Source organism: Peromyscus maniculatus, chromosome 10 (assembly GCF_049852395.1).
Source record: "Peromyscus maniculatus bairdii isolate BWxNUB_F1_BW_parent chromosome 10, HU_Pman_BW_mat_3.1, whole genome shotgun sequence".
NCBI classification, from domain to species: Eukaryota; Metazoa; Chordata; class Mammalia; order Rodentia; family Cricetidae; genus Peromyscus; species Peromyscus maniculatus.
In genome coordinates, this window is record NC_134861.1 from 83161878 (window position 1) to 83178700 (window position 16823).

The 16823-nt window shown below is 42.3% G+C and overlaps 1 protein-coding gene across 23 annotated transcripts in view; it reads left to right on the forward strand.

The window, feature by feature from the left end:
• Rufy3 (RUN and FYVE domain containing 3) overlaps positions 1 to 16823 on the forward strand; it is a 77966-nt gene that overhangs the window by 39483 nt on the left and 21660 nt on the right. For all 23 annotated transcript variants that reach the window (XR_013042984.1, XR_013042986.1, XR_013042985.1 and 20 more), the window contains 6 exons: positions 320 to 493; positions 2023 to 2140; positions 2840 to 2941; positions 10442 to 10565; positions 13298 to 13359; positions 14423 to 14488. Coding sequence is in view for 9 of the 23 variants with exons in the window: in XM_006991652.4 (XP_006991714.2) it covers positions 320 to 493; positions 2023 to 2140; positions 2840 to 2941; positions 10442 to 10565; positions 13298 to 13359; positions 14423 to 14488 (646 nt within the window). In the remaining 14 variants the exon portion in view is untranslated. The remainder of the gene's footprint in view (positions 1 to 319; positions 494 to 2022; positions 2141 to 2839; positions 2942 to 10441; positions 10566 to 13297; positions 13360 to 14422; positions 14489 to 16823) is intronic.

Consider the following 16823-nt stretch of genomic DNA (forward strand, 5'->3'; position numbering starts at 1 on the left):
GTGTAGCCGAGTCGTAAGCCTTGGAGGTGCCCAGATAGGGACCAGAGGCGTATTTAAGACTTAAAGGCTGATAAAAATAATTCAATTTTTCTTTTAAAATGATTAAACAAGGAAACTGACATCTTTTCCTGCAGCACACGGCCGGGAAGAATACAACCAAAACTAATAATTTGGTGCCAGTTCCTCGGCTCATGACAGGTCACCAGCAGCCTGAGCCACCATTGCGTTTATGCCATCAATGCAGGCAGGCATCGGTGTGGTGAAATGATACTGTTTTCATGGTGTGCTCTCCACTAAGTAGTGCATTCCCTTCCCGCAGATCCTAATTACCTCATGGCTAACGAACGCATGAACCTGATGAACATGGCAAAGCTGAGCATCAAGGGCCTGATTGAGTCAGCGCTGAACCTGGGGCGGACCCTGGACTCCGACTACGCACCTCTCCAGCAGTTCTTCGTGGTGATGGAGCACTGTCTGAAGCACGGCTTGAAAGGTGGGCTGCGGCCTCGGAGTGCAAGCGCGCGGCCAGTCCTTAGCAGTGCCCAGATGGAAAGAAAGCCTTTTCCATGGAGGCAACAAATGAAAACCTTGCATGAGTAGTATTAATGGACTTGGCCTGTGGCTCACACCTTCACTTCCCAGCACTTAGCAGGCAGAGGCAGACACATTTCTGTGGGTTCAGGACCAGCCTGGTTATCGAGCAAGTTTCATGCCAGCCAGGGCTACATCATAATAAGAGACCTTGTCTTAAAAAAAACAAAACAAAACAGTGGAATACAACCTGTATAGGAGCAGAATTTTAATTGACTTAAAGGACTTATAGTACGTAAAAGTACTTTTGATGTTAGAGCTGAAAAGTCCTTCATAAATAAGCAAATCAAGATGGCCGCTCCATCTGATTCAGGGAAAATAGACCTGCCTAGAATGGACTAATTACCTGCCCAGGTCATAAGTTGGGGCAGAGCGCTGCTGGAGTCGGGTTTCCTGCTCGCTCACTTAACCAGTGTTGGGGTAGGCCCTGGTCTAAGTCTCCCTGTTTCCTTCCTCCCTCCCTTTTCAGTATTCAGTTTTTCATGGGGATATTTTCTTCACTAATACTATATGGTTTTCAGGACTAAATCATTAAATATTATTATAGGACTAGATCACAAGTCCTTTTTTAGTTTAATTTTATTTTGTATGTATATGGGTGTTCTGTTTGCATGTCTGCCTGTGTACCATGTTTGTGCCTGGTGACTACAGAGACCAGAGATGGCATCAGATCCCCTGGAACTGTAGTTACAGATGGTAGTGAGCTGCCATGTGGGTGCTGGGAGTTGTTTCTGGGTCTTCTACAAGAACAGCCAATGTTTTCATTGCTGAGCCATCTTTCCAGCCCCAATCACAAATTCTTCTTTAAAAAAGGAAGAACTGAGTCTTGGAAGTACAGATTTTTATTTTTGTAAATTTTTATCTATTATGAAACCATAATTTTTACCTGTGTTTCTGTGTATATATCTGGGTGCACACGTGTATGGGTGTGTGTGTGTGTGTGTGTGTGTGTGTGTGTGTGTGTGTGTGTGTGTGTGTGTGTGTGTGTGTATGGGCCAGAGATTGACGGTGAGTATCTTTTTCTGTTCTCCACTCTATTTACTAGCAAAGGGTCTTTGCAGTCTGGAACTCACAGACTTGGCTAGTGTAGCTAGCCAGCTCGCCCGAGAATTCCCTGTCTCAGTCGTCCTTGTGCTGGGGTCATGAGCCAGCCTCCATGCCCACCTGGCTTTTACATGGGATTAGGGATCCAAACTCTGGCCCCCACTTGTGTGGCAAACACTTACTCACTGAGCCGTCTCTTCAGCCTGCATGGACAATTTTTAAACTAATGGCGTAGGATTGGATGCCTAGAAAGGATGTTGGAGAGAGAGGATGAGAGAGTGTGAATACCTGTGCAAGCACAGATATACAAGCACCTTGATGTGTATGTAGTAGAGAGTATTTATGTTGGAAAGAATATTAAACTGCTGTTTTGTTTTGTTTCCTTAGCCAAGAAAACTTTTCTTGGACAAAATAAATCCTTCTGGGGGCCCCTCGAGCTGGTAGAAAAGCTTGTTCCGGAAGCTGCAGAGATAACAGCGAGTGTTAAAGACCTCCCAGGACTTAAGTGAGTCTCAGGCTGTTTTCTCTCTCTCCTTGAAAACTGAGGCTAATGATACTGTGCACATTTTTACAACAATCCAAGTCTGGAATGTTGTTACCACTAGACACTGTGAAGAAATGTGTACTCTTGAAGGGTGCTTACAGAAGAAGGGCCGGCCATCTTCATGTCAATACCAGACATCTCTGTTTTATTAACCTAGGGAGATGTTATGACTGGCTTGATTTCAGGAAAACGACTGTATTCCATGGGTTTTAAAGCCAAGATTACGTGAGCCTGAGAACATAGGGCCTGCCTTCAAACCTGAGGGAAAAAAAGGAGAGATTAGCTTCCCACAGGAATCTGATTTAATGTTAATTGGATAAAGCACAATTTGCCTGTGCCCATCTAAGTATCCGATTTCTTACATAATCCACTCTAAACTCAGGTTTCATCAGCTACTAAATTGATGGGACTTTTCCAGGTGAGCAGAAGAGTGCTCTGGTCTCTGGACTACAGCACATTTACTCACTAATACAAATGCAAGGTTATTTGTCCCAAACACCCAAGACTCACGATCCCACACAGTTACACGTACAAGCACAGGTGGGGGACCTTGCGAAGGGCTTTAGTGTTAACTACTGTAAGACGTGTCCTGTCCCACACTGGACCCGCCCTGCTGCCTTGGCTTGTCTCCTTGGTCACGTGGTTTCTGTGCTCTTGTAGGACACCGGTCGGCAGAGGAAGAGCCTGGCTTCGTTTGGCATTAATGCAAAAGAAGCTTTCTGAGTATATGAAAGCCTTGATCAATAAGAAGGAACTTCTCAGGTATGAACACAAGTCAAACTTTCTTCTTGACCAGTTCTGCCGATATCATACGGAGTCAAATCATAGAAACGTGCTGATTATGTAGGTCAGAAACACTTGATATGTGTAGCAGTTTCATCAGGTCTCTGTACCACAGCTCACACACTCACTCGTAGTCCCAAAAGGGTGTTTTATACAATGTATATTCTCTGTGGCTGTGGCTATATGCGTTCCTTTGTAGGACAGTTCAAAGTTTTGCACCACCAGAAAACAAGGAAATCTTATGACAAGAAGTTGACATTCATTTCATATGTACCATTAAAAAACATTCATATAGATCATGAATTGCCTAGGTTACATAGCAAATCCCTGTCCACAAATAAAAGGCAACCTATAGAGTGAAGGAGATGTTTGTAATAATTATTTTATAAATATATTATTTACATGTTCAACAAAGAATGTATATAATAAGGGATTCTACTGGCTGGCATAGTGGTGCATGCCTTTAATCCTGACACTTGGGAGGCAGAGGCAGGAGGATCTCTGTGAGTTCACGACCAGCCTGGTCTAGAACATAAGCTTCAGGACAGCATAGAAAGACTGTACGAATAATAATAGTAATAATAATAATAATAATAATAATAATAATAATAATAATAACTCTACTAAAGTAAAAAACTACAAACATATGAAGACAAACAGAAAATTTAAGCTTCAAAAAGAAAAAATGGGCCGGGCTGTGGTGGTGCACGCCTTTAATCCCAGCATTTGGGAGGTAGAGGCAGGTGGATCTCTGTGAGTTCAAGGCTAGCCTGGACTACAAAGTGAGTTCTAGGACAATCAGTGCTACACAGAGATACCCTGTCTCAGAAAAATACAAAAATTAAAAAGTGACTAGTAAACATAGAAAAAGGTGTGTGACTTCATCCACCATCATAAAAGTGCATATGAAAACACGATACAGGAGTCAGCAAGATGGCTGAGGGGGTAAAAATCACTTGTCCATGAGCCTGGTACCAGAGTTCAAGCCCCAGGACACACATGGTAGAAGGAGAGGACCAGTTCCTGCAAACTGTCTTCTGAATTTCATGCACATGCTGTATGTAGCACATACACCCATACACAAACACAGTAAGTAAATACATGTAATAAAACAAGGAGATACTGGTATTTACTCAAAATAACCAAAATGGAAGGGCAGATGGTACCACCAATTGGCCAGGTATAATGGCACACACCTGTAATCCAACACCAGGACATATGAAGGATTGCTCCAAGTTCTAGGCCACCCAGGCCTGCATAGTGAGACTCTGTCTCAATATATATACATTATATATATATCATATGCATGCATGTACGTAATGTTAGAAAGGATATGAGGTAACTTTCTGCTGATGGGAGAGCTAATTGGCACAGAAGACTTAAGGAACTATTTGATACTGTCTGTCAAGGCTGAGCATATGCCCTTCTCATGCAACTTGATTCAGTGACCTGGTTATCATAGCCAGTAGAAATGCACTGTGTCCAGTGGAAGTGCATGAACAAAAATGGTTATAGATGTTTGTAATAGCCACAGATGTGTCTGTTACACAGTTAATTACAAGCATGTCTTACAGTGTACTGACCCTAGTTACAATAACCAATATAAATATGTTATGTTCAACAAAATCCATGAACAACAGTTTTCATAGAAGCCAGCAAGATAGCTCAGTGGGCAAAGGTGTTTGCCACCAAACCTGAAGACCTGAATTCGATCCCTGGTACACACATGGTAGAAAGAAAAAACTGACTCCTGTAGACTGTCCTCTGACTTCCACACCTGTGCATGTACACAAATAAATAAATGCAATTGTTTTAAAGTTTTAAAATAATTTTCATAGTCATTACAATGTTTGTAGCCGGGCGGTGGTGGCGCACGCCTTTAATCCCAGCACTCGGGAGGCAGAGGCAGGCGGATCTCTGTGAGTTCGAGGCCAGCCTGGTCTACAGAGTGAGATCCAGGAAAGGCGCAAAGCTACACAGAGAAACCCTGTCTCAAAAAAACAAAAACAAAAACAAAAAAACAAAACAAAAAAAAAACAAAAACAATGTTTGTAATAAACCCCAAGTATCTATTTACAATAGAATAGATAAATAAATTGTACCATGTATATATGATGTAACATGTAGCAGCTATGTATAGCAACATGGATTAATCCTATTGAGTATATTGTTAGGCAGACTAATGAGTCACAAAAATACGTGTTGCTGCATTTACATAAAGCTTAGAAACATGTACAAAAGCTATCTTTCCTGATAGAAAAGAGACTCATCTTAGCCAGGTACAGTAGTCAGAATCAAGCCTGAGTGGGCTTCTGAGTTTCTGCTGTAAATTGCTTAATCTGGGTGCTGGTTTAATGAGTGTGTTCTCTTCATGAGCATACATCTGGTGGCTGGACATGATGGGGAATGCCTGCATAAGACATTCTAGACGTAAGAGCTAGACTTCTACAGGAGAGTCAAGAATTAAAAGTCACCTTCAGCTACTTAACTAGTTCAAGACCATCCTGGACTACATAAGAATCTGCCTCAAAACAAACGTGTGTGTGCATGTGTATGTGTACAGTGGCTTAAAATGTGTGTGTATGTGCATACATATACAATGGAAAACACATACTTTTTAGGCCAAAAGAAATTCAAATATGGCACTGGAGAGATGGCCCAGAGGTTAAGAGCACTGCTTGCTCTTCCAAAGGTCCTGAGTTCGATTCCCAGCAACCACATGGTGGCTCACAACCCTCTGTAATGAGATCTGGTGCCCACTTCTGGCTTGCAGGGATATATGCAGACAGAACACTGTTTACATAATAAATAAATCTTTAGAGAGAGAGAGAGAGAGAGAGAGAGAGAGAGAGAGAGAGAGAAAGAAAGAAAGAAATTCAAATACAGAAGCTGGCCCTGGAGAATAGCATAAGGAAAAGCATGTCATAAGAGTGTAAAGGGGAAGGGTTGGGGATTTAGCTCAGTGGTAGAGTGCTTGCCTAACAAGTGCAAGGCCCTGGGTTCGGTACTCAGCTCTGGAAAAAAAAGAAAAAGAAAGAAAAAAAGGGGTATAAAGGGGTGACTAGGTCCCAGGGAGCATCATGTTGGTACTGCTGCAGCTACAAATGCCGGTATTGTGTTCTTCCTGAGAAAGGGACAGAACGGGAGAATGAGAACTGACCCAGTCAGCAGAGCAGGGGCTCAACTTCATAGGAATCTAGTCTTGAGGTGGCAGGAGTCTAGCGCTCAGGCTGCAGGTAGCTCAAGCAGGGTTCTTCACCAAAACCGTATGCTTCTAAATGGGGTCTGAAATATTAACGCTTGTCCTTGTGAACTGGATGGAGAGGGTTTTGCTATATAGAACTTCATTCCATTTAACTCAACAATTAAACTCCTGAGTATGTCTAACAAAAATGTATCTGTGTTGCTCAGTAGCATGGCATGCACCTTTAATTCCAGCACTAGGGTGCAGAGGCAAGTGGATCTCTGTGAGTTCGAGGGCAGCCTGGTCTACATAGTGAGTTCTAGGCCAGCCAAGGCCATATAATGGGACTCTGTCTTAAAACAAAAACAAAAAGGCATCTAATGTGTCTACCCAAAAAATACACACAGCAGTGTTCTGAGAAACACTACAACTTCCATACACTGTGGACAACCCAGGTACCAACCAATGATAATAACCAGGTGTGAGAGCAAACACTTATGAATCTAGCCAGCACTCAGAAGGCTCAAGCAGGGGGATCCTGAATTCAAAGCCAGCATGGACCTGTAGCTAGAGTTTTCCTGCTTTGCCCACAGTTAGGACAAATCTCTGTCACCTGCCAGTCCCACAGCCACTCAGACCCAATCAAGTAAACACAGAGACTTATATTGCTTACAAACTGTATGGCTGTGGCAGGCTTCTTACTAACTGTTCTTATAGCTTAAATTAATCCATTTCTATAAATCTATATCTTGCCACGTGGCTCTCACATTCCACTTGTCCTGGCGGCGGCTCGCAGTGACTCCTTCTGCCTTCCTGTTCTTTCTTTTCTCCTGTTAGTCCCGCCTATACTTCCTGCCTAGCCACGGGCCAATCAGTGTTTTATTTATTGACCAATCAGAGCAATACTTTTGCCATACAGAACATCCTACAGCATGGACCCATTGTAAAGTCCAGGCCATCCTGTCCTAGATAATCAAAACTAAAAGTAGAATGGATAGTCTTATCTTATAATACAGCCCAGCAATGAAAACAAATGAACTAAAGTTATATACATCACAATTATCTTGTAAAATATACAAAATTCCAAATCCAAAGAAAAGTCAGGTTCTGTATAATTCACTACAAAAATTCAGAGATGGTTAAATCATTCTATGGTGGCAGAAAGCAGGGTAGTGGTTATCTTGGGAAGGGGAGGATGGGGATGGGGGAAGAGGAAGGTTTCTAAGAGTCTTTCTCTGGTTCAGTTAGTAATTGCACATATGAATGTGCTCTTGAGAAATTCATACACTTACACATGCATGATTTACTTATCCTTCTGTACCTACGTTAAAATTCAAGTCAGAGAGTTCTCTCTGACGCTCTTGAAATGTGTGATGTTGGCACGTGGCTCAGCTCCCGAGCTAGTGTGGAGAATGGTGAAGGTGCAGTCTGAGATTCAGCTGTTCAGCAGCACTGTTGGCGCCGTTCTGCTGAATCTCCTTCAAAGGCTGTCAGAGAACACAACAGCACATGATTAGTCGCTGAGAGAGTTGGTAAACTTGCCAGCAGTGTGCTGCTTTGAGCTGTTTTATCATTCGCTAATATACTTTGTAGAGTCAAAGAAGAAACAAGAAACTAAATTCGGGGTCCTACCCTAGTGGTTTCCAGAGATTGAGGGCGACCTTGTGTGAGGACTCCCCAGGGACTTACTGGACACCAATAGAGTAGAGTGTTTTTTCAAAACTTGATGTCAAGGTGGTGAAAGTTGTATGGCATGTCTCTGAGTCCTTTTGTTGTTTGGTTTTGGCTTTGGGGGTTGAAGGTTAAGCACACAAACTCAGACATGCTACACATACACACATGGTTTGCCTTGGAGCAGGGTTGCATTTGGTGTTTTTAGAGGGTTTGCCTATATAATCCAGACAGGACTTGGATTCAGAATCCTCCCAGATGCTGGGGTTACAGGCGTGCACCACCAAGATTGACTTCAAAAAGCTCTGTGAGTGTGTGTGTGTAGACAAGGTCTCATGGCTAGCTCAGTTTGACCTGGAATTCACCATGTTGTCTGGCCTTGCACTTGTAGTCTTTCTGCTTTGCCTCCCAAGTCCTAGGATTATAATTGTGAGACACCACGTCCAAACCAGAAAACCTAGACAAGATCATACTGTGGTAGCCCTGTTGGCCTGGAACTTACAATGAAGACCAGGCTGACCCCTAAAAGCATTTCAGTAGACTGGTTTTGGAGCCATTATAGATTCACAGCAATAGAGTTCAAGGTACAGAGACAGAATTCTTATATCCTCTGCCCTGCGTGTGCACATGCAGGTGCGCAGGCACACACACATGAACACACAGGCATATCTTGGTCTTTGGTTTGCATTAGGGCTCACTCTTGTGCTGTACATTCTGTGAATTCTGAAAGTGTGTCGTTGCTCTCATGGTCTTAGGTTCTACTATTTATGCCTCTCATTCAACTCTAATCCTAATCACTTTCCTGTCTCTTTGGTTTGCCTTTTCCAGAATATCAGCCAGTTAAAATCATAAATATAGGGGCTGGAGAGATAGCTCAGCGGTTAAGAGCACTGGCTGTTCTTCCAGAGGTCCTGAGTTCAATTCCCAGCAACCACATGGTGGCTCACAACCATCTGTAATGAGATCTGGCGCCCTCTTCTGGCCTGAAGGGACACATGCAGGCAGAACACTGTATACATAATCAATCAATCAATCAATCTTTAATAATAAATAAAAAATCATAAATATATATAGCCCTTTCACTTAGTAATATACACCTAAGGTGCTCCATGATTTTTCATGGCTTAGGAACTCACTTTTAGTGCTAAATAATATTCCATTCTTTCTGTGTTTGTTTATCCATCTTAGTTGCTTCCAATTTTTAAGTAAAGCTGCTCTCAGAACCCCTGTGCAGGTTTTTGTGTGGCTGTGAGCTTCCAGCGTGTCTCATTCATTCCAGAGTGAATGCTAAGAAACGTAGTTGTGAGATCATACAGTGTTTGGATAATATAGGTGTTTAACCATCTGTGGGTTTTGAAGACTCTCTGCCCCTTCATAATTTTCTAAATACTTGGGGTGTTTGCTTTGCTTTTTTGTCTCTGGGCTCTGTGGTGGTAAAAGCTCAGGCCTCCTGTTTCAGGGAGGGGCTGGCTAAAAAAGGGGAGTTTGCTAAATAATCACATAATACAGTGGGATACTATAAAACTAATGTAAACAAAATTATAGGAAATTATTTTTTGAAGTAAATATTTATAAGCCAGAAACTATTTTCAAATTTAATTACAATGGTATAATTGCTCTTTGGTTAATTATGACATATTTGCATATATGATATAATGATATACGTATTACAAAGTATATGTGTTTCATAAGTTATCAGACATCTTAAATCACTGGTAGATGGAATTAAAAGGTTTCATATGCATCTCTTTTATCTTTTTTTGTAATAAGAACTAATTTTATAATTAATATAATATTAATTTATAATATTATAATAATTAATATTAATTAATAATTATAACTAATAAGTTCTAAAGGAAATGAGTCTTTAAAACTTTGAGATTATCTTCAGGCTATTTACTGTACATATTATTAGGTAGGCAACTGTAGGGCTGGGTGGAGCTTGGTGGTAGAGGACTTTCGGAGCATTCGGAAAGGTCAGGGTTCAGTCTCCAGCAGAGCCTCATTTTCTAGCCGTGTGTGTGTGTGTGTGTGTGTGTGTGTGTGTGTGTGTGTGTGTGTGTGTGTGTATTACAATTTGCATTTTAAAAGATTCACTCATTAAAGAAATGTGCTTAAAATATAAAATATAGTTAGAAGAAAATAGTTTTTTAAAAGAAAAGAATGTCACCGGGTGGTGGTGGCACACGCTTTTAATCTCAGCACTCAGGAGGCAGAGGCAGACAGATCTTTGTGAGTTCGACGCCAGCCTGGTCTAGAGAGCAAGATCCAGGAAAGGCACCAAAACTACACAGAGAAACCCTGTCTTGAAAAATGAAAAAAAAAAAAGAATGTCTTAAAGAAGTGCATGAACGCTTGCAGCCTTGTCCCATGTCATCATGAACACAGACCAATCAGTCGAGTCCGTCTATTTGCCTCAACCACAGCAGCTCCTAGTGACACTTTTCCAGCCCAGCCAGCTATCTAGTACCTGCAGGGTTTACTCATGTGCCTCTTCCCAGAAATGTCTGCTTACGAAAGTACTCTCAGGATGCCCATGCTCATCAATGAGACGGGAGGTTTTCTCGTTGCTTCGTGCCTCCTTGGAGTGCCTTGTGACGATGCTGTGTGGGTGTCTGTTGCAGTGAGTTCTATGAAGCCAATGCCCTCATGATGGAAGAAGAAGGAGCTATTATTGCTGGTCTTCTGGTGGGTCTGAATGTCATCGATGCCAATTTCTGTATGAAAGGAGAAGACCTGGACTCTCAGGTATGGGAAAACTCTGATATAACCAATGGCGTCACCCTGTGTCCTGTCTCCTCGGGGCCTGGGTTGATTAGATCACACCAACCGAGTTAAAACACATTGTAAGCATCAAAACCAGGATTTCGCCTTCTCACTTGGTTGTTCCTATAAAGTTAATATGCCTTTGAAGTGAGAAACCGCTCTGCACACTTAGAGATCACTAGCGGAAAAGCTCGTCAGTGTGTGACTGGTTCTGGCTAAGCACATAAGGGAGCCAGCCTCAAGTGGTAACTTACCAGTTTATCTGTATGGGCCCCAGGCTTGTGCAATGTACACATATTGTCATCCTTAAATCCCCGTCAGGTCTCAGCCCCAGGTTACACTGTGAACCATTTCAACAGAGCTAGGAAAGTGTAAGTCTGGCCGTTTGGGCAGATGGGAGATTTACACAGCGCAGATAATGCCCGATTTCTTGAGTACACCAGTGTTGTTACCCAGGTTCAGCTTGCCTCGCTGTCAGCGTTGTGCTTTTCCTGTGAAGAGCACTGGGGACTTAATGGCAGACCAGGATTTAATGATGGCTGTGACCCTCTCACTGGGAACTTAATGGCAGACCAGGATTTAATGATGGTTGTGACCCTCTGGTGTTCCTAGAGCCCCTTAGAGGCTTGTTTTTTGTTATGGAATGGTCCTAATGGCCAGTTAAGAGTCAGAATTGTCTCCTTTTGTTGTGGAAATGGAGTCTCATTGGAGGTCAGTCTTCATGAACAGATTAGCAGAAACTTTCTCAGCAGCCCTAAACTTCCAATTGAGGAACAAAATGTTCTTTCTCTCAGTTTCTAACAAGCCTGGTCAGTACATTATGGTTTTCCAGTCATATTGGAGGCAGCGTCTCCTTAGATAAATTAACTTTCTATAACTTATTTTTCCCACGTAAGTTTATTAGTAAATCCCTCCTAACATCAGTTGTCCTGCCTCAAGTTCCTCTGCATCTCAGTGTGAATATAAAAAAATAGATTTTTGTCTTTTTCAAGCTCTTGCCTTCTTGGGTGTACCTCCTTTAATATAAGGATCTAAATTAAAAGTCAGGCTCGAATAGGAGTGCCATGAAGGCGATAGAGCCCGACTACTTAGTTTCAAATCTGTCTTATTTTCTAGCTGAGTACATCTTGTAGTTGGTTTTGGTGCTTTCCATGTCTTGATATATACAGGTAAAAAGGGGTAGTTAGAGGGGTTCTTGTGAGCCATAAAGGAGTTTGTAAATGCCGTTCACCTTGATCAGAGCCATGCTTGAGTTAATTGCCCAATAATAAAGAGTTCACTGAGACTATTTTTCACCCCTTCTGTAGGAAACAATGTGATGGGTTTTGTTCCGTTTTACTCAGGGAAAATAGGAAAGGATATGCTGTGTGATTTGGGTTTTTAAAAAGAAATAAGTTGTGTAATGAAGTGGCAGATCTGAAAAATGAAGATGTTCCTCATTGAAAGTTGGAACAGACACCAAAGTGTTAGTAGTGGTCATTTGGGGTGGTGTGAAGAATGTGGGTATTTAAATTGCTTTTGTTTTTCTGATCCTGTGAAACATAAACAAGGGAATAGGTGTTGTTTTTTAATTATAGCTGTAATGGTTTTATTATTTTTTGACATTATAGTGTAATTACATCATTTCTCTCTTCCCTTTCCTCCCTCCATATCCTGTAATCACCCCCTCCTTAGTCTCTTTCAAATCATAGGCCCCCTTTTTAATTGTGTTACATATATATATATATATATATATACATATATATATATGTATGTATGTATGTATGTATATCCCGTAAATATAACCTGCTCCGTCTGTGTACTGTGACGTGTGTGTGTGTTTTCAGGGCTGACCATTTGGTATTGGAGCACACGCCGCTGGTGTGCTCTTCCCCGGAGGAGACTGTCCCTCCTCTTGTCCGCAGTCCTTAGTGACCTGGAGTTCTTCCTGTGGGCTTGGGGCCTGACGGTCCCCTGTCCACTGTGACATGTATTTTGTTGCTGTCCTTGGTTACCTCAGGCTTAGGCGATCGTGTTGGGGAGACTTTGTGATTTAGTTTCTGAGTATAAATTTTTAAACTGTGAAACTGAATAGGTGACCACAGAGGGGGACATATGAGGTGCTGACAAAGATGGGGGGAGGTCAAAAGGTCACATGTGATCTGAAAGTGCAAAGGAAGCTCTAGGGCAAGAAGGCGGGGGAGGGACAGGGCACTGGGGAGTGTGCAGTGAAGCCCAGTTCTTGGCAAGCTCGTAGAAATTAAGTTAAAAATAACTTTTAAAAAGTTTTTCCTAGAAGAAAATAAAATCAGTAGCAGAATGCCTGAAAAGGAGAAAGAAAATTTAAACCTTATTCTTTATGTTCACTGTCATGAATTGTCTTTTCTTTTCTTTTTCTTTTGTTATTTTTAGTAGTGATGGTGTGTGTGTGCGTGTGCGTGTGCGTGTGCGTGTGCGTGTGCGTGTGTGTGTGTGTGTGGGCATGGACTAAGAGTTTGTGCCTGTTAGGGGAATGCTCTGCTGTTGGGCTGCACCCTCAGCCCCTGTGACTTACCTTGGCTCTTCTAATTTCTCCCTTTACCATTATATTCAGAGTAAAATGTTAAATGTTTACCATATACGTTCTAGTGATTGTCGTGGTTGTGTTGTTTTTGAATGCCTAGAAAGCAACATTGTTTTATGTCTTGAGAATAGTATCATATTTTTTTATTAACTTCTAAACATTTTCTCTGTAGGTTGGAGTTATAGATTTTTCTATGTATCTCAAAGATGGAAACAGCAGTAAAGGTAGTGAAGGGTATGTATGAAGAAATTGTGTTTCCCTTCCTCTCAGATGTAGCATATTTTTCCTTGGCTAGTTTATAACAATGTTGTATTAGCAGATTTAGTAGAAGAATTTTTCATTACATAACTTAATACAGTCTTGACAAAAATATCTGATTATTGGGTCTATGATTAAAAGGACTTTTAGGTAAATGACTCTCTGGCTAGGTATTTCAGGGGTAGACATAATAAAGATATATAAAGTCAATTCAATTCTCCATATTGTTTGGTTTTTGTTTTTCTGGTAGAGTTGCATACTCTAGCTCAGACTGACCTAGGGCTCCCCATGTAGATCAGGCTGGCCTTGAACTCACGGCTTCCCTGCTGCCTCTGCTTCTCAGCATAGGATCCAAAGGTGTGAAATCACCGTGCCCAGCCAGTTCTCCAATAACTTGAAGTAGGGCGTGAAAATTTGGACAAGCTCAGCATTGCTGTGCCCTGTCTATGTCCTACTGTGGGAGGCTGAGCCTGGATGACCAGAAACTCAAAAAAAGAAACAAGCCAGGCATGATGGCGCATACCTTTAATCCCAACACTCAAGAGGCAGAGACAGGCAGATCTTTGTGCATTCCAGGACAACCAGAGCTGCATGGAGAGACCCCGTATTTAAAAAAATAAAATCAATGAACAGGAGCTGGTGAGATGGCTCAGTGGATAAGAGCACTAGCTGCTCTTCCAGAGGACCTGGGTTCCATTCCCAGCACCCCATATCGTGGCCCACAACCATCTGTAACTCCAGTTCCAGGGGACCCAAGGGTACTGCACACACTTGGTGCAGACATCCACAAAAGCAAAACATGCATTCACACAAAATAGTTTTTAAACTATCTTGACCCTCATGAAAGCCTTACTAATGTGGGTTGTTTTTCCCACTTTTGAACCACTGACTCTTCCTTGTTGAGATGTCAAAATAATGATGTATCAAGTGTGACTTCTGGTTCAGTGTGTATCCTTTAGGAAACGCTCGGGTGAAAGATGTATCTTGGTATTTCTGTCACTTCTCTTACTTCTGTTTCTGCCATTATTTTCTCCTCCAGGGATGGTCAGATTACTGCAATTCTAGACCAGAAGAACTACGTAGAAGAACTCAACAGACACTTGAAGTAAAGAATGAATAAAATTCTTTTATTGGGGGTTTATTAAGAGAGCAAGGAATGAGAAAACAATGAGCAATGAAGACCCATTTGGTCAAAGTTCAGCAGATTCACAGAAAAATCCATTTGCCATTCACAGAGCTAAGTACTGGATAAGTTAGGTAACTTTTAGTGGAAGGCAGTAAAGGATTATCCTGAGATTGTAACTCTGGAGGTTAAGTAAGTATATTCGATTAAGAATTATAAAATGTTGCCGGGCGGTGGTGGCGCACGCCTTTAATCCCAGCACTCGGGAGGCAGAGGCAGGCGGATCTTTGTGAGTTCGAGGCCAGCCTGGGCTACCAAGTGAGTTCCAGGAAAGGCGCAAAGCTACACAGAGAAACCCTGTCTCGAAAAACCAAAAAAAAAAAAAAAAAAAAAAGAATTATAAAATGTGACCCGAATGCGTGATCCTGGCCTCCGATAAAGCACCGACCACAGTACTGGCCTTGGGTAAACCATCTCTTGTTCCCGTGCGTTTCTCACTTCCACACTCAGTTGATAGTCACTTTCCCTCTCTGCTTTCACTACCAAGCACTCACCAGACACTTCAGACTCTCCAGAATTACTTAATATTCTCCTGTTAAAATTGGCTTAATAATTTTAGGAGAATAACTAACATTAATGCAGTCATTAATTATTATCTTGTTTGTAGCTTACAGAGCCTTTGTAAGGTCTGTTATAAAAGCCATCCCCCCCCCCAATACCCCTCTGTCTCTTGAGACCCTGTGTAGTCTTAGCTGGCTTAGAAATTACTATGTAGACCAGGCTGGCCGCTGGCTTTGAACTCATGGAGATCACCTGCCCCTGGCTTCAAGTGCTGGGATTAAAGGTGTGTGCCACCATGCCTAGCATAAAAGACATTCTTAATTGACTTAAAATGTAGATATGTTTCTGTAGGCACAAAGGCAGAATACCCTTTGTAGGTCTCTGGTCTCATTAATAGAATACTTTTAAAATGGACTGGGGACTGGAGAAATATCTCAGCAGTTATGAGCTCTGACTGTCCTTCCCGAGGATCCAGGTTCGATTCCCAGCACCTCATAAGGACTCACAACCATCTGTAACTCTGGTCCCAGAGGCTCTGATGCCCTCTTCTTGACAGCTGCTGAGCTGAAGAATGGGCAAAGTTAATCTGTAGCAATATACAAGTAAGGCTAAGTTACACATTCTGGGAAGTGGGGGGAAAAGCTGCGTTGGAAGGCAGGTCCTTACCACTCTACTGAAGGGTGCAGTCTTGCCCTTCTCACAGAGTATGTGAGTGTGAGTGCAAAGCAGTATTCTGGCCTGTAGGGCCAACCAAGGAAGAGATGTTTACTCTGGCTCTTTTCTTTAGTCTGGTGGTCTAAAGAGTTGCTCTGGGTAGCCTAGCTGTGAGGATGTGTCTGAGATGGAAGGGTGGTAACTGGCTGCGTTTCTGTCAGTTATGTTCTTCTGACCTTAGCTCGGGGCCGGGAAGGCGTGGCCAGCAGCAGCTGCTTCTGTGGGTTTACCTTTGACTTCTGATTTTGGGCTAGTTGAAAGGCAAAGCACGTGCCATTGGTTTATGTTTGACCTGGCAGTTTGTTTCAACTTCTAGATCTATGTGAACTGCCTGGAAGGCCAGTCACAGGGGTTTATTCTTAATCTAGCTGGGAAGGCTAGCACTTGAAAGTAAGTTAGGAGAGGCTTGGGGATTTTCCACAGGAGTGCTTGATACTGGCCTCCTTTATATATTTGTATTTATACATTTATCTTTGGTTTTACCATGATATTCTGGCTGTTATTTGTCGCAGAGGAAGCTGGCATATTGATACTCCTATTTCAAATGTTCCCTAAGGAAATGATAGTGACAGAGGACCCTTTTAATACTGCCTAGGATCCTCTATCAGTGTCAGTATAAATTTGAGTAGTCCTGGTTCCAGCTAGGAAATTCAAGAACAATTTAAACATATTTTCTCTGGGGATTAAGAAGTAAGCATGGCTATAATGATCTGTCAATGCCAGTCAAGCAAAGATGTGCATAATTGATACCCAAATAAAAACTCGATTCTTCCTCACCCTTTCTATACCGCAGTTTCTCTCTCTGTAGTCAGAGACACCTGACAGAAGCTACAGAAAGAAGGAAACGATCGAGTGCAGTGAAGCCAGGGGAAGAGTGGTCCGTGTGCACGTAGGCTGTCGTGTCTCGTTTAGGGAGAGTTAGGACACACCGTGTATCCATCCATCCACTCTTTCATTTCACTCAGCAAATACTGGACACTGCCTCTGTGTCAAGGACACAGCAGTTAGGGGCGGAGCTCCTTGTATGCGGTCTCAGAGCATA